The sequence below is a fragment of the Hypanus sabinus genome, chromosome 14 (assembly GCF_030144855.1).
Source record: "Hypanus sabinus isolate sHypSab1 chromosome 14, sHypSab1.hap1, whole genome shotgun sequence".
NCBI classification, from domain to species: Eukaryota; Metazoa; Chordata; class Chondrichthyes; order Myliobatiformes; family Dasyatidae; genus Hypanus; species Hypanus sabinus.
The window spans coordinates 28493087-28511153 of NC_082719.1; the positions used below are offsets into that span (position 1 = coordinate 28493087).

The window sequence follows — 18067 nt, forward strand, 5'->3', positions numbered from 1 at the left end:
ACTGTTAGCACATTTTAGTCTTTTTTACTATTTCCTTCTCTTTGATCTTGCTCATTTCTGAACAAATCTTTATTCTCCCAGTCTTTTAGGAATGGTACATGTTCTCATGTTCTTTACCTGTTAAATTAGTTTTAACAATTTACTAAAGCATCTGTTCAAATTAGGTCCAAGCCCTGCAAAGCTGTAATCAATCTCTCTTGACATGGACCCTGTTGCTCTAGAATGATGTGATTTCAGTAAAGTCAGCTAAAGTTGTACATCATTTATTATTGGTGTTACTGAGTTCTGGGGCACGGGAAGGACATAGGGGATGAAGATTTATAGTAGCAAAGAATAAAATACATTTTATTTGGTTATTTTTAGGGAAGATCAATGATATACAAAGGCTAAGTATCTCATTCAATCTAAGATTTCAATTGCAAACATTATCTTGCTCTTTTCTCACTGCCCTGCAAAAATTTCCTATAAAGCATTCATCCAGTCAAAAACTAGATTCATTTTTAATGAGGCAAAACACACATGAATTAATCATATTTATAATTCTGTGTAACTTCAAATAAATCTCAATAAAAATCCACAGGTAATTAAATGCAAAAAGAAATGTAAAATCTCTGTTCTTGAATTGTTCTTAGAAAGGTTTAATGCTGTATCTCCATTGCACTGGCATTCATAAGATTGGGTACAATCAACATAAGCTGTCACAGTACCTTATAAGTACTATAAAACTTGTCAAAAGTTTTCAGCTTTCTCACCTTAATTTGCACTTTCTCTGACCATGTCCCTTCTGTATACAGAATTCCAAGTTGGCACATCAGGCATCCATCCTGGCTTCACATTCAAAACTACTGAGCATCAAGTGTTACTGTAACTAATCAATTAGTTGTGTGATCGTTTTATTGTTGAATACTTCAACCATGTCAAAACGAATCATAATGAACAGCTTTTGCATGAGACCAAAGGGATGATTTGTAATTATAATGTAAAGTCGTGTGCACCCGGATTGCAGACAGGACATGAATGTTCCCTATACTATACCAGCAGTTTCTATACCTCACTTCCCCCTGAACAACTTTTATTTCTTGGCACTTTTTTTTTGCACACAGTCACTTCCCATGAGTAGCAATATGGTGACAAGAAGTCAACCTTTGATTTATTGGTCTCAGTTACCATCACAGGATAGAACAATACACTGAAGATGCAGAATGTTAGTAAAGTGATCAGCAATCATTGTACTTTCTTTAAACTTGCATTTCCTTAAGTAACATAATAGAACTCCAAAGTAAAAGCAGGGAATAAATATGTCAGAATGACACAGGAATTCACTTTCCCATTATAATAAAACTTCAATAGTTGAATCTTACCTATTTGGAACTGTAATCTATTACATGACAATCTTTGTTCAACAGCTGATTCTCTCATCCTCTTCAATGAAGTTGCACCTGTGTTGACGTCTGTATACATTTTCACTCTTCCTGCATTACCTTTCACTACTTTTGCATTTTCCTTTTGTGTACTCATCTCGTTTACTGAGCTTGTCTCCAGTGAAGGAAAGAAATTGTTGTTGACTTGGCAAATCATTGACTGCTTGCTTGCAAAATACTTAACTTTTTTAGATGATGAACAACTTAGTCCATTCTCATTATTTGCCCTATCTGTATGCTTTCTCTTTCGTTTTGGTTCACGTAGGTTATGACCTACAGAGTTTAAACTTTGTGATTCAAAAGTACTGACAACAGGATTATTTATTTCTGTACCCGGATTGGTATTTACTTCAGTGTATCTTTGAAGGTTATTCGTTACTTTAATATTAGATGAGTTATTTTTGGAAAGCTTCCATACACCATAATTTCTTAAACAGCTCTGATCCAAAGAGTTAATCTTCCTTAGAAATACCCTGCATTCTTTAAAGTTTGCCAGTTTCCAGTTCACGTTCCTGCAAATATTTTCTTGGTGCCCACCCACAACAGATGCTTCCTTTTCTGAATCCTTTGTTGTACCATCAGTTATTTTACATTCTGAGTTTTTCAACAAATTTAAATTCTTTAAATCAGCACCTTTGTTGTTCAGAGTGGTTTTATCTTGGTTTTCATTTTCCTTTCCATTGGTCAGCAACATGGATTCTTTTGCAAATGAAAAGCCACTTATTTCAGAATCTTTTTTTTGACTGCCTTTGCTTTTTGAGTTTACTAGGTCAGGTTGGTATGGTGTAATTTCATTTAAATGCTTCCAAGCAGACTTCCATTGCTTGCATTGAACTCTGTTGTGCAACATTTTGCGGTGTGGTTTACAACAAATCCTTTTGTTATGTTCTACCAGAAGCCTTTTGGGTTTATAAACTTTAAATTTTGACATTCTGTTTGACAGATGAAAATGTCCCCTTGGCCTTACAGGCAATTCTAGTGCAAACTTTTTAAGGTGCTTTTTCAAACTTTCTGCATGAGGGCTGTAGGCAGAATCAACTAGATTTCCTGATGCAATAATTCCTTTAGCATTGAGAACCTCTAGGGGATCGCGGGCATTTTCTTTCCTTACAATGGCTAAAGAATGAGTTTCTGTTGTTTGCATAAACCATGCACGAATTTTATCCATATTACAATGTCCCTGAAACAACATTTGGATGGGGGAAATTTGAACCTGATTCTTATTATCTGCAATCATCACTGATTTAGTGACACCTTTGAAGTGAATTGGGTATTTTCTTTTGTCAGAAGAAATCATCAATTCTGTGGCATCAACAGGGCGCCAGCCACTATTGATTTGTCTAAATCGCAGCTCAAGTTCTTCCTGCAGAGTTTGTTCTGAAGTGGAGCTGTGCCACCACCTGAGTGAAGTGCCTGATATGAAAACAGGATCTGTTGACATTTCAAAATCAGAATCAATTTCAGCTACTTCATTTTTTGTTTCCTCCTTTTTACTTTCCAATGTAACATTTGAGCAGGTATTTTCAGCTGCTGTTTTATGACCCAACTTTCTGCTTTTAGCAAGTTTATTTCCTGCTTTGTTTAAAAGCAGCTTTCTAGATTTACGTACTAGGGCACTGCTTTGAGAGAATGAACTGGAGTTTGCAAAGGAATGCAAGTAGTACAGAGCTGGCTTTCTAATTCTAACCGAATGCCTCAGGGGGAGATTATGTTTTACTTCCTTTTCAACAAGATTTTCCTCTGATCTTATTCCACAATTACTTTGAATGCTGGAAGTCGTCCCAATACAACTTTTGATAATTGTATCTTCGTATTGTTTATATGAAGGTGGGGACTCCTGTTCTAACGGAGGTAATATACTATTAATACAGACTTTTCTTTCTCGTGGTGATACAGCATTAACAGTCACAGATATACCCGAAATCTTCACTTTAGCAGGGCGTCCAGGTTTTCGCTGTCCACTTTTGCAAGTTTTAGTTGGAGGCTTGCTACTTGGACAGACAGCATTGCCAGTGGTATGAAGCGAAACTGGTTTATCTTTTATGGGCCTAACTAAATCATATCCATATTCACATTCAGTCAATGGTGATGCAGAACTATCAGTCTTGCCATCAAATTCCTCTGCAGTGGAATTCTGCACACTTTCATTGCATTGCACTATTTGGTTTTCACAATTCTGTTTCAAATTACTCTCGTTAGCATTTCTGAGGTGATTGTTTGTTAACTTCTTATCGTTCTCAGATACAAGCCTTTTGAACCTTCTCGATCTTCCATAAACAACAGTAATTTTAATATTACGACTCTCATCTGTGGAAGGGGGATTGACTTTTTCAGTATGTGCATCTTCAGCCACATACTCAATAGCTTCCGATAATTCTACTTTCGGTTTTGGTGGTCTGCCCTTGGGCCTTTTAACCTGCTTTTCCACTGGTGGGCCTAATTTTTTGGGTCGACCAGGTCTTCTTTTTAGAATGGACTCAGCCACTTCCTTTGAAGCCAATGTTATTTCTACCGTCTGCGTGTTTGAACAAGGAGAACCATTACAGCTGAATGAATCCAGATTGCAACTTACATCCTCACAGGCTTTTAAACAATTTTCCGAACAACTGTCCAAGCAGTCTGCTGCATTAGATAAATTTTGGTAACATTCCACTGTATCAACACTTTCAGAAGCAGACTGATTTTGGATATATTCAGCTGTTTTATCACTTTCACAGGCAGGATTTTGGAAAGACTCTATTGTATTATCATTCTCGCAACCAGATGATTTGCCTGCCTCTGGCTCTTTAAGATGAATTTCTTCAGGGTGAACTCTTGAAAGATGATTGTTGATGTTAAGCTTTGAAGAGGACACAGACGTCAGAGCATATTTAACTCCTTTATCGCTGTTTATCTCAGAAAGAAACATAAGCTTTATAGGGCTGTTGTAATAAAGGGAACAACTCTTATTCATTTCTATTCTGTTTAAAGGATCAGTATTCTTATGAATCAAGGTATCACAAATTGCATGACGTAGACACTTTTGCTGCAATGGCGGATTTATGCTCTGGCAGCCACTGGGCAAGAACAAATTGGAGTCAAATATGGCACCAGAATCAGGGCTACTAGAAAATAAATTATTTACTGTATTCTCCAATGTTTCCAATTTGGCAACAAGTTTTGAGTTACTATTGTTACAAACATCAGAGTCATGATGATCCACGGAAGAAGCAGGATTCAATGAATCAACATTTAACACTGTGGGTGTTATTTCCTTCCTATTATTGTATTGATCCACAAGTTCATCTGGTTTTTGTGATGCATCATGTATTATGTCAGGAGAATTATGCTTGCTTGTACGTTCTTCCATATCTAATAAATCATTGGTTCTTTTACTGTTACTATCTTTGCCCTTCAGTAGCATCAACTGAGTAGAACTTGCTTCTAAATCTTCAGGAACTTCACATACATTCTCTTGCTCTTCACTATGGAGCCTTATCTTCATGGAATTGGCAACATCAGGCATTTCACAAGCACTACTCTCATAATCCATGCCAGATTTTTTTGCCTTAATGGATTTTCGTTGGAAATTTTCAGGAAAACAGGCAGCATAGAACATTTTTCTTGGCTCAGTAATATATATAGAATATCTTTCTGGAGGCAAAATTTTTCGTTTGGCCCTTCCAATATTAGATCTATAATCCATAGGAAACTCCTGAAAACCATAACCAGGTTTCTTAGTATTCTCCCTTGAAATCCCCATTCTCATTTCATCCAGCTCAGGAATGTACAACAGATCGGAGTTTAAACTTTCTTTTGAACTGGCACACTCTGTCACAACTCTGGTTTCATTTACAACAAATTTTAAAGATGGTGTTATGTCACTAAATTCATGTTCACATTGGTCAGGCAAATTACCAGGATGCAGAGTAATGTTATCAACATTCTGCAAATCTTTATTGAATAGTAAAGATTCTTCTTCCGGTGAACTTTCTTGAGTATAATGCTCTGTAAATGTAGATTCTTTTTCTGGTGAACTTTTATCTTTATTACTGCTCCTTGCTGACTTCCTTCCAAATTTTTCAGGTGCTGATTCCTTCTTAAAAAATAGTTGATCAAGATTTGCAAGGTCTCTTTTTATTTGAACCGTCTGCCGTCGAGATGATGGTGAATCGGGAGAATTATGCAGAGCATTTAAAGTTTCTTGCCGCTTCCGCAAACGAGTTTGAATAATTCGGTTTTTCTCATGTTGCTTAAGTAATTCCATTAAGCTAATATCACCGAGTTTTGCTTTGTGTGATAAAGATGATGTGATTTCTCTCAATTTAAGACTATCATTATTATTACAAGGATCAGCATTAGAAAGGTTTGCCAAAAGTTGGCCTTTATCTGATGTTTCAATTGATTTCAATCTTTCATTTATCCGCTCCATCACCTCCTGAAATGAGGCAGAATGTTCACCTTTTTCTAAGTCATTCAAGGATTCTGATGACCTACTAATTTCACTTCTGACTACTTCAAATTCATACATTCCTGGTTGGAGTTCATCTGCTGACTTTGGTCTGGTCTGAGTTTGATTTGAGACCCCAGAGTTACAACATTCTTCCTCTTCTGGTGAAAGAGAAGGAGGCTGTGTGATGATAAATTCAACATTATTGGCATCTAAGGTAGAAATGGGTTTGTTGATTCTATCAATTTCAAAACCATCCGTTTCAACTGGTGATAAAGGTGGAGGAGAAGGACTTCGTGGTCTACTGTAATCTTTGACTCCGTATGTGGGGACCGGAGATTCTGTTGCTGTTGTGTTGGAAGCCCCTTCAATTGGAAGTTCGCTGCAATCTTGAACAACTTCTCTGCCCAAAAAGCTTTCAGTAAAATGTTTAAATGTCCCAGTGCAAACTTGGTATTTGTTGATTTTGCTACATTCTTTGCAAACTCCATTATTTATTATTGTAATGCCTTTTTTGCATGATGAACAATGCGAGTCTTTCATACAACTATGGCGAGGAACCCATGGAAGAGGAACCGACCAATTTTCATACCATTTCAATCTATTACAATTACATGACTCCTCATTTGGTTTAGTTTCACTGAAATTAAATAAGGAATGTTGACGTTCTGGGCATCTTTGTTCTCTGGATCGTACATTGAAAGCACCTCTTTCTTGTTTTAGACACTTCAGCATTGTTATAAGAAGTTTCTGATGAATATGGCACAATGTAGATAAAATTTCATTCAATGTCGTTACTCTGTAGCTTATGCAACCAGCTTTGTTGGTAGAGTCAAATGTTCTTCCTTTATCAGCTTCTAAGCCATTACTGAAAAGATAAAATAAATATAAGTAAAACACAATATTGCAATTTTTTCTACACAATTCATTAAGTTGATTGTTAAAATTTAATTGTTTAAATGCATCACTCGAACATCAATGTACTGAAGTAATGTTCAAAATCTCCTTTCAGTATATGTTTACTTATAAAGTTGGGTCATTTTTACATAAAGTACCATGCCCAACTTTTAGACCTACTTACACAAATAAGAAATAAATGAAGGCTGTATTTTTTGTTTTAAACACAATTTCTGCTAACAATTAGAAGAACTTTGCAAAATGCATACAAGAAAAAGAAATTAAACGGGAAAAATTATCAGAGAATGTCAATTTTATGGGGTTGAATTATTTAGAAAGGCCTACAAAGAAATATCTTCAAGATTTCTATTTTGAGTGCATCCGTACATCTTTTGTACACTTAAATTGTCTGCTATAAAACCCAGTTAATATCAGTTTGCACTGAGCCAAAATAATTTTGCATAATGACATTATGTTAATAACATTAATAAGGGCTCTTCATCAAGTTGTTCAACATGAAGATTAAAGAGTTGCTATAAAAATGTCATATCTGAAAAATGCAATCATAAATGAAACTTTTACTCATTTATTAATCAAAACAAATCTTAATTTTCTTCTTTAACCAGTTTAAACAAGCACCCCAACTCAGAAATCTTCTTTAAATAGAAACTGGATAGCATTGATTGAAGATTGGTGAGAAGCACTTATTGTATGAAAATCTACTCGCACTATTTAACAATTACAGAACATTGTTTTGAGTTTTGCATTCCAGAGCCATCAGGTATTTTATGCAGATTTATGATATCAAATGATTAACTTTGTCTTTTTTTTGTCCATTGATAATACAGGAACATTTTAGAACACTGCTTCAATGATTAACATTTTTGTTTTAAAATATTGATTAATTTATAATGATCACATTTAGAGTTGCTGGGTAACTGAATATTTACTTCTAGCTAAAAGAAAAGCTATTCAGCATCAAAAGCACCTCAGCTTTTGTGCAACAAGTACAATGATGCTGGATAAAATTCAATTAAGAGACACCAAAAATAGTCAACTCTAAACTCAAGAATTAGTATTGCTAATATACAAGTAGCAATGAAAATTAAAGCTATTATAAACAAAATTAAGAAAAATATAACACTAATTTCAATTAGTGTTCCTGAGGGGATTTTTGAACCATCTATTCATCTTGAGCCTTAACATTTTAAAAAGTAGAATCTGCATTATATTGCACCACCTAATCCTAAGGATATAATTTAAGTTATTCAAAAATACTATTGTCTATTGCCTAAAAATCATCCATTGTCTATTGCCGTGTAAGTCACATTATTTAATTCATTTATTTGCAAATAGCAAAATGTTTGTGCTGAAATTTGAGTTAAACAAAATTAATGGTAGTTCATTGAAAAATAGGTTAGAACAACCAACTGTACCAAAGGATTGGGACAATTCACTAACCTAATCTTCCAAGAACTTGGCCAAAAATACAGTCAAGTTGCTATGGCAAGCCTTTACTGAGGCTGTGGTAGTATAGGTTCCTGTAAATAAGATAATGAAATCAAAAATACTTCTGAATTTTATATATTGCATGGCTGAAAATTGCTTTAAAAATTCATTATAAATTCTAAGAGTATCTATCTTGCACTTCAAAATGTGTGCAGATAATTTTTAAATACAGGAACTGGACTACTTGTAATTATCCTTCACAAAAGAACTAAAGGAACATACTTTTGTTTAAGCTTAAAACTTACTTTGAAAAAGCATTCAAATAATTTCCTAGGAAATTAATTATCTAGTCTTCTTTCAGTTATAAAAGCTAGATTGGCTCATGACGTTTTTTTTATAACATAACTGTTATAAAAATAGACTGTATGTACAGAATACCCCTCTTAATGTGAAATGCCTTTCACAAAGCCACATACTTCCATAACTTCCCACAATCATTCAAACTGCTTTGAGAAAAACATGATCACTGACAGGCTACTTCCTCTCTACTAAAACATATTTCATGGCAGAGGAACAATACTGTAATTTCACACTGTTAACATTTCTTTAATGTATTAGTGGCTGATATACCAACAGTGGCTTAGCATTTTCTAACTTTATTTACCTCATCACATCTCAATTCAAAGTCATCCTACAGAAATGCAGCAAAATTCTCAAGTCATTTTAAATATTTCGAAGTGGGACCAGTTTAAGCTGGTTTAAGCCCCATCCTCTAACCTGTAAAGCATTCATAATTTTATTAATACTGTTAACATCAAAATATATGTTGTAAGGTGATTGTGGAAGTACCATTTCATGGTGGAATGAAAATGTAAGCTCATTGATCAAAAAATGTAGAAATCTGAGTTAATCAGCTTAACTCTTCTAAAAGATCTACATTAAATGTGATTTTTTAATTGTGTTAACGTCAGCACCATTCTAACTATATTTGTTATAGCTTACCTCTACTATGAAACAAAATGATAAACTTTTATAATTGACTGCTGCATTAGATTTAAAAACAATGATAGGATAAATCTGCTTTTTTATCAGTGGCAATAATGAAAAGACATGTCATCTATACATATTTCTCAACACAGTTAATGAACTTATTGATCTAGAAAACTGCTGATGTGATGTATCTTCCTGGTTTGGTATGATGAAATTGCTGTGAGTTTCATCCAAAATTCACTAGTTCATTAAGGGTTTAAAGATGAAAGTGAAACATCCATTGAACAGTTAGTTTAGTTAAAAATAATTTATCATAGCAGCCTACGAACTTTTGAATCAAGTGTTCTCTGCTGATGATCAGTATATATAAGATTTGCGTTTGCATGAAGTAATAAGTAAGAAATTACCTATTACTTTAAGCTAATTTAAGTTTTTGGATGAAATGCCCAAAAACTTATTATTAATGTTTGCTTCTCAGTTAATTAAAATCTTTGTTTAAAAACACTAAACTCAATTTAAAATTGTAAAATTACAATTTTATCTTACATAGTTGTTGTTTATTTAAAAAAAACTTTCAAGCATCCACCTGGCGCTCATAAAACCGGTAATGGTGTACATTTCCTGACGTTAGCAATGGCATTTCACTTATATTTTTCCTCTTGTTGCAATTGGACTTCAGTCATCATATCAAATTTGCAAATTCACCATCAAAAGGGGTGTGATTTTTAATGACATCATTTTACAATTAGAACTTTCAATTAAGAATTGGTGAAAAGTAGCATTAACAAAGAGTTATAGAGCATGGGAAATAGCCCTTCACCCCAACAAGGCAGTGCTACATATCAACACCTATTTACACTAGCCCTACATATTTATGTACTTTTTAAAAATTCTCCCCAGATTCTACCACTCATCTACGCACACTAGGTGCAATTTCCAGTAGCCAATTAATCTACTAAACTACATCTTTAGGATGTGGGAGGAAACTGGAGGACAAGGAGAAAACTTATATAGTCACTAGTCCATGTGAGTACAGAGGTCAGGACTGAATTGGAATCTCTGGTGGAGTGAGGAATAGTATTTAACAGTTATTGCATTGAAAGGAGAGAGAACACAGTATTTTATTCAGTATAATCTGAAAATAGGAGAGAAATGTGTACTGCCTTTCTATTAAAAGTTATCCACCATGTATAAATTCATCGCATAAAACATAGCTTCTTTGTGATAAGTTACACAAAGTCCATATTTCAAACTGCTCATTTCTGAGCACTGTCTCATTAAATTATAATTACTTGTGCTCTTTTCTATTTGTATATGATCACTCTAAAAATTAACCTAGCATCTGTGTTCAGGATTCCAACAGACCTTAAATGTAGCTGTGGCAGTCATGGACAGCTTCTATTTGTATATTGTTATGTTTTATTTGTTCTCACTAATCTTTTGTGAAAGTTAGCTTTCTTCTTTATTTGGGATTATTGTCCCGAGTTTCTTTGTAGAACACAACTGGGGAATTAGAAGTACAATTCTTATACATGTTAAAAATCTTGAAGTTGCAACTCATTTAACAATTATGTGTAATATATGCATCAAATCAGCTTTTCAATTTTTAGTGAGGCATGCCATGAAATATATTATTGGATACGTTTGATTTTGGAGATTGGAGTTACAACTTCTATGGGCAGAGATTCATTCAGAAGGAGCAATCAATGAACTTGTAAAAGATCAAAGTGATTCGGATATATTGTAGCAGTGTGCACAGCTAACATATATTCAGTTGGAGATCTAAGATACAAAGATTCTTCATACCCAGTTATGAGGATATGGAGAAATATGGTGGAAATCCTAAGAAATGAATATTCAGACTTATCGAGACCTAACTCCAACTTCAAGTAATTCTAGTATGCTTCACCTTTCTTTGTATCCACTTACAATCACAGATCTCAATAGTAATCAACTCAGAACGTTTCGTACAAGGCATTACATTGTTTGAACAACACTGATGTAATTATGAGCAACCTCACTCATCCCCCATCAACAAAATAAACTTTTTCCTTCATTCATTTACCAAAAAATAGATTCACATGAACCCTGGAAGTTAACAATTTCCTCCTTTAACCATATCTTGTCCCAAAATGTGTGCCACTGAACCATTTTATATTAGCAAGGTCCTCTATTCCATTTCTCAATGCCACAACAAATATTTCCAGATTAAAATGATAAAAACCTTGTCCATTATCACTCTCTGATTGCTTTTATTTTGGAAGTTACTCAGTGCTTAATATGAGAACAAATTCTACTAAATGGAGAACTTGAATTAGTTTCATTGTTCAAAGCTGGAGCAAAGTACTTGAACCTGGGAGGAATAAATTGTTACACTGATTGTAACTGCATGAAATGGACCCAAGACCAGAGTTGCATAGATTTTGAAACAATAAGGATATTAGGTGATAAAAATATCAAAGGAATTTATGTATAGTCAGCATCCATTTAACCTGGCCATGTTTGCCAAAGAAAACGATTTAATCTTACTTCTTAGAACTCACTCCACCATTTTCAGTTAGCCACATCTCAGTAATTATTTTGATGTTATAAGTAGATATAACACTAGTACAGTAAAATGGACTTTTGACCCAAAAATCGACCTCACTACGCTCTTGCAATTTATTGTCTACCTGCCCCGTACTTTCTCTGTAGCTGTTGAACTTTATTCTGCATTGTTTTTTTTCACACTGTGCTACCTCAATGCACTGTGTAATGATTTAATCTGTATGAACAGTATGCAAAACAAACTTTTTACTTTACATCAGTACATGTAACATTAATAAACTAATTCCAATTCTATTTTCCATTTAAATCCCCCAATTATTTTAAATTTATGCCCCTTAGTTATTGACTTTTCTGCCAAAGGAAATAAATGCTGCCTCTTCATTCTTCTGAAGCTTCTATTTTCTGTTTTCCTTTATTAACTCTCTTCTCAGCCATTATAGTCCCAAAGAACCCCACCCTAGCCAATTTTTCTCATAATCATCCCAGCAACAACCTTGAAAATCACACCCGTACTCTTTATTATATTCCTTTAACATCATATCAGGAAATGCACATAGTATTCTAGATTTATTCTTAATAATGTTTACTTAGTACCAATATGATCAAATAGCTTGTAGATTAGCCAAGGGAGCTATTGTACATTTTAAATATCCATCCTTATGGATCAATGGTTTGCACCCAAAAGTCCCCATTCTTCCGTATATCTCAATGCTCATTTCACATTATCTTGCACAAATGAATATAAAGAAAGGTCAAAAAAAGCCAGTAGTTTTGTTTGACATGGTTGAAAACCTGCATTTATCCTTCCGTTCCACCCCTCCCTCAGATGCCTCTTAACCTGCATGTTTCCTCCAGCAAATTGTTGCTTCAGATTCTAGCATCTCTAGAGTTAGTTATTTAGAGTGCCTTTTGCTTAAGAATACACTACATTTGTCAGGAAGTTAAATGACATTCAGGAGAGTTTCTGTACTCCCCCCAAAAAATGCAGAAACTTCCTTAGAATTATCTAAACCTTTCTACAGTATTAACCCTTCTTAAGCTTTTCCTTAAGATCTTTCACAGCAATATCAGCTAATGTGATAAACAGAACATATACATTGCTGTTTTATTTCTAGTCACGCATCTTTCCAATCTCTTCTCCTTGACTTCTCATCTTCGAGTTAATAGCTTTCAATTCTATTCTTCCACATGGTTCCACCTATTTTGCTGCAACATACACAAAATGCTGGAGATCAGCAGGCCAGGCAGACAGCACCTATGGAAAAGAGACACCTATTTTGCTCTTTGCTTATCTTATTTTTGGCCGAGTTTTCTCAAGCTTCAATAACCAGGTAACAATTACAGCATTGAAACAGGCTATCTCGGCCCTTGTAGTCCGTGCCGCCCATTCTGCTTTGTATTTCTTTCTCAGCCAACTTTTAGTCAGGTTCACTCTGTTGACATTCAATAGAACTTCCAATACATGCCTTTTCAAGCTTAGTGAACAGCAAACTTCAATGCAACATCTCATTTCCCAAAATAAAAGCAGAAAATGCTGGGAACACTCACACCTAGGAGTTCTGACACAACTAGTGAGGAGAGAAAGTGTTCTAACATTTCAGGATGATGATCCACCTGCTGAAGAAAGATCATTGACTTGAAATGTTAACTCTTGTGTCTCTCTCCACAGAAGCTGCTTCACCTGGTTAGTATTTCTGGCATTTTTTGCTTTTATTTTGGATTTCCAGTCTCTGCAGTTTTACCCTCTAATATTCTTTTAACTTCACATCTACTTTTATTTTCCATTACAGCTTGTTTTTTGTGCTTACCTTCTATTCATTACACTCACCATGTTTTACTACAAATGATATGATCTCACTCCCATGCATAATTTTCCTTGGTTTATTTCAACTCTATTAAGGTGCCAATTTTTTTCAGTTTCCTCTGTATATACATTTAAAACACAAAGCTGCTTTTGTACTACAAACACAACACAGGAGAGAATTTAGAACTTTCTTCATCCTGAAGGTAGTGAATCTTTGGAATCAACCACCAAAGAAGACAGTGAAGTTCAAGATGGAGATAAATAGAATTTTAGATATTAAGAAAAATGAAGTGGTAAGTAATTAGTGGAGAAAAACTGTGCTGAAGTTAAGGTTAGCCATGATTATTGAACAGCAGAGCAGGTATGAGGGGCTGAATGGCTTCTGGTTATTTTTTATTTCTTGTTCTGTTCAATGATTCAAATATATTGTGCATTGTTTCCATTACAAAACAAACTCTTCTTCAACCTATTAAATTTTACCGTCACAAAATTTAAAATAAGAGAATTTTAATCTGAATATTCCAGGTAAGGCCTAAAAAAATAGTGCTCAGATTGATTATGCCTCTACATGTTTACAAGTTTATTCCAAGACAACAGCTTATAATTCATTTTTCAGCATACATGCACAGAACTTCTGCTACTCCAATTTGAGAAAGTGTAAAGATGTAACCAAAAGCAAAGCTGTCTTTAATTCTTACCGCAGAGTGTCTGTCTCCTAATCAGGGATGCATCTTCTCAGCAATTCCCTTGCCACCCCGCTGCTGAAAGCAATGAAACAATGCAGGGTTGGGGAAGGGGCGGTGGGAGAATAAGGAAGGGAAAGGAGCAAGAAGAGAACAAGGGAGAAGAGAAGAATATCAGGAACAAAGGTGAATGCCATATTTGCTTTGCCACCCAATCTCATATTAAATGAAGTTTTTTTGATCAGGAGATCAGTCTTTAAATGGTCAACTTTTGCATAAATACTTCAGAAACACAATGCGAGGCATTGTTTTGAAGTAATTGTTTTAATTTTGCACTGGAAATTTTGCAATTTGATTATCTTTCAAAAAGGATTCTAACTGTTCTCCAAAAAATCCTTGCACTAATCTAATAATAAATAGAGTCAGGTGCAAAAGGAATTATGTCTGATATACACACACCTATGGAATCTAATTGTGGAACTAGAAAACAGAATCGTGGAATGACACAAGATCACTTGAGGTATTGTTTCTGTACTGGATCTTGACAGAACTACCCAATTAATCCGACATCCCTGTTCTTTCTTCACAACCCTAAATTTTGCCTTTTCAAGTATTTATCTAGCTTTATTATCAAACTCATTTACAGTCATATTGAATAATTCATTGCAGAAAACTAGTCGATTTGTAAATCATCTTTCCTTGTGTAACATCTGTTTTGTTTGTCATTTATCTTAAACATGTACCTTCTGGTTATTTTGAACACTACAATCAATTCCTCTCCCTTTAATCTTTCTATTGCAAAGAGGAAAACCCTGTTTATATGAATTTTCCCCATAACTTACATCCCTTATGCATGGTAAAATTGTAATCTACTCTACACTCCTATGCTTTTCACATTCTGTCTAAAATTTAATACCTAGAGGTTTGCACAATATTCTAGCCAAGACTCTAACAAAGACCAACTGCTTGTGCACTCTCTTTCAAATAATTCATTTACTTAATATTGTTCTCTCACTCTTCCTATAAATATGAGCAACCTAACACTTCACTACATTAAATTTCATTGTTCATATAACTGCCAAATTCACCAGGCCTATTAACTTCCCATTTATAGTTTAATAGTTTTACAGATTTCAAACTTTGAAATTATATATAACAAAGCACAGGTATTTCCTGTAAATCACATACAGCAATGGTCCCACTACTCGCCCCTGGGGATATCACTGCATATACTTCAGACTGGAAAAATAAAACTATTCTTCTACCTTATGTCACTTAGCCAATAACCATATAGTTCATGACCTCTTAATATCATAGGCTTCATTTTTTCAATGTTAATCCTAATGCTCTCACTATATGACTCCAAGAACTAAAGTACATCCTAAGCTTGTCCTTTTTAACAATTATGCTATTCTGATTGATGAATAATGGCCAAGTTTGCATTTTGTATTTTTGCACAGGGGTTTCAAGATGTGCCAAGAGCTTTTAAGACTTTCACTTATACTGTCTTTGGTAACCAAAGGTGTATTTTATCAAGAGTAGGTAACATTTTTATATTTTTCACTGAAAATCTTTTAAGTATTTCCTTCTACTTTCATTATTTCAAATTCTCTATTCTTCTTCATTTACGTGTTTGGAAACTACTTCTCTTTTGTGAAGACAGATCTAAACTACTTATTTTAACACTTCAGCCATGCTTTCTGCTTTCATAAAGTGGTCACTTGTTTAGTCTCATCTACTAGGGCATCATTCAAGTTATTAGAGAAAGATTTTCCGGTTAACTTTCATAAACACATATTGTTATTCCATATCTTTCTTAGCAAATCCTTTTTCTTGTATTGTTTATTTTTACTCGGAATTAGCAGCTCAAGGTCAAACACAGCAGTATGATCAAACAATCTAGGCTTGTTGTGGAACTGGAATGGAACTCAGTACTGATTCCATTCTCTTCATGCTTTTTTATTTGACTAAGTTCCACCTGGCAAGTGAAGAAGTACTTGGCCAAAGAAAAATATGAAGAGATTGTTTTGGAGGATATAGAAGTGGCAAGTGGATTGCAACCTAGAGAAGTGTGAGGAAATGAATTTGGGGGGGGGGGGGAAACAAGGAATGGAAACAGATAATAAATGAGAAGACAATAAGTTGTAGAGGAATAGCTAGCTCTGGGAACACACATCCAAAGATCCATGAGATTGGCCAGTGAATGAAATCAGGTAGTTCATACGGCATCAGGGCCTTACCACGATTAGAGAAATAAGAAAAGGGTGATTACGCTAGGGCTGCATAAACCATTAGTTAAGGTACAGCTTAAGTGTTGTGTACCACTCTTGGCACCAACTTAGAAGAAGATAGCATTAGAGAAGGAGTAAAGAAGAATTACAAGGATGCTGTAAGAGCAAGAGTAGAATTATTTTTTGGAACAAAGGAAACTGATAGATTTAACAGAGGAGCATATAGTCATAAGATATCTAAAAAGGGGGAAAGTACTGTGCTTATTTCTCTTGGGTCAGCTGTTAGTTATTAGGGTGCACACAGTTAACTTAATCGGTAGAAGGATTAGAAGGAAATTAAGTAAATATTTCCTTCATCCAAAGAGCAGTTGGGGTATGAATACATTGCAGATCTGGAGCTCAAGGCTGAAAGGGTGATGGAAAGGTGAGAAACAATCATCATATGTAAAAAGATCCTAAACACTTGGAGAGCTACAACCTACAAGGGTACACATAAAGAATTAGGAAATAGGAATAACCTAATTAGATCAATTATTGACCTGCATGGACAAAATGGATTAAAGCCTTTGCTTATGCAGCAATACTGTAAATGCATGCTTAGAACATTTTGGCAAATTCACAGTTGCTTTGAACTTCTGTAAGACTTCCATCCTGCCAAGTGTCAAAATTCCCTCAATGTCCTCTTATTTTAAAGGCTATAAATTTTATCTGATTGCAATATCCACAATTCTGTTTGTATAGATTTATATTGAAAAAATGACAGGGACTTATGGGTTAAAAAGTGTTTTACATTCCCTCAAGTAATGAAAATAGCAAGGAGACCTTGAATTTCCTGCACTTTTTTCAAAAGATGATATGGATAAACCATATCCTTCAGAAGGGAAATTAAGAATGGCAGATAAAATTAGAGTTAGGCAAAATATGAGGAAGTATGTTCTCACACATGATGCTCTTAAAAAGCTGCAGGTGTAGGGAAAACAAATTTTTAATAGAGTTCAATAGATTCTATTAGATTGGGGTATCTAACGATTAAGGAGTATGAAGAGATAAATTGAGGTATATATCAGAGTAGACTCAAGAGACTGAGGAGTATGTTTTTGTTTCTGTTCCACTATTAATAAACTCTGTGTGTGTGTGTGTATATATACTTTAACAATAAATTGTTTTATACATTCTTCTACTTTCTCAGTACTTCGTTAATAATCGAGAGTACAGTAGTTTTGAATTTTTTGTGTAATACTAATCACACAGGAGGTAGCTATGGATATTCACAGACATGAACACCAGCCTAATTCCACTGATCCTATTTCAAAATAAAACTATGACACCACTTCAGTACCCACTACATCCAAATTTTACTACTACACCATGGAAAGACATTATTTAGACCACTGAGCAACCTGCACCCTCCCAGCCCCAACTACCTGCAAAAGTAAACCAATCAGCTCCATTTCAAAGCCATTTTATCTCCAGAAAAACAAAAATCCCTCAACTGATCCCAATACATAATCTTCAAATCTGATAGGAAAAATTATATATATGAGATCTATATACACATGCTTCAAAAGCAAAAGAAAAACTCCTTGACTAACTGCATCATGCATACTGTCAATAAT

General features: G+C 34.5%; 1 protein-coding gene across 8 annotated transcripts in view; it reads right to left on the minus strand.

Moving 5' to 3' along the window:
* Window positions 1–18067, minus strand: part of lcorl (ligand dependent nuclear receptor corepressor-like) — a 244929-nt gene that overhangs the window by 21938 nt on the left and 204924 nt on the right. For 7 of the 8 annotated variants that reach the window (XM_059988936.1, XM_059988937.1, XM_059988934.1 and 4 more), the window contains one exon: window positions 1362–6718. In XM_059988936.1, the coding sequence (XP_059844919.1) occupies window positions 1362–6718 (5357 nt within the window). Of the gene's footprint in view, window positions 1–1361; window positions 6719–14235; window positions 16831–18067 lie in introns of those variants that run through there. The other variant, XM_059988940.1, reaches the window with a different exon arrangement.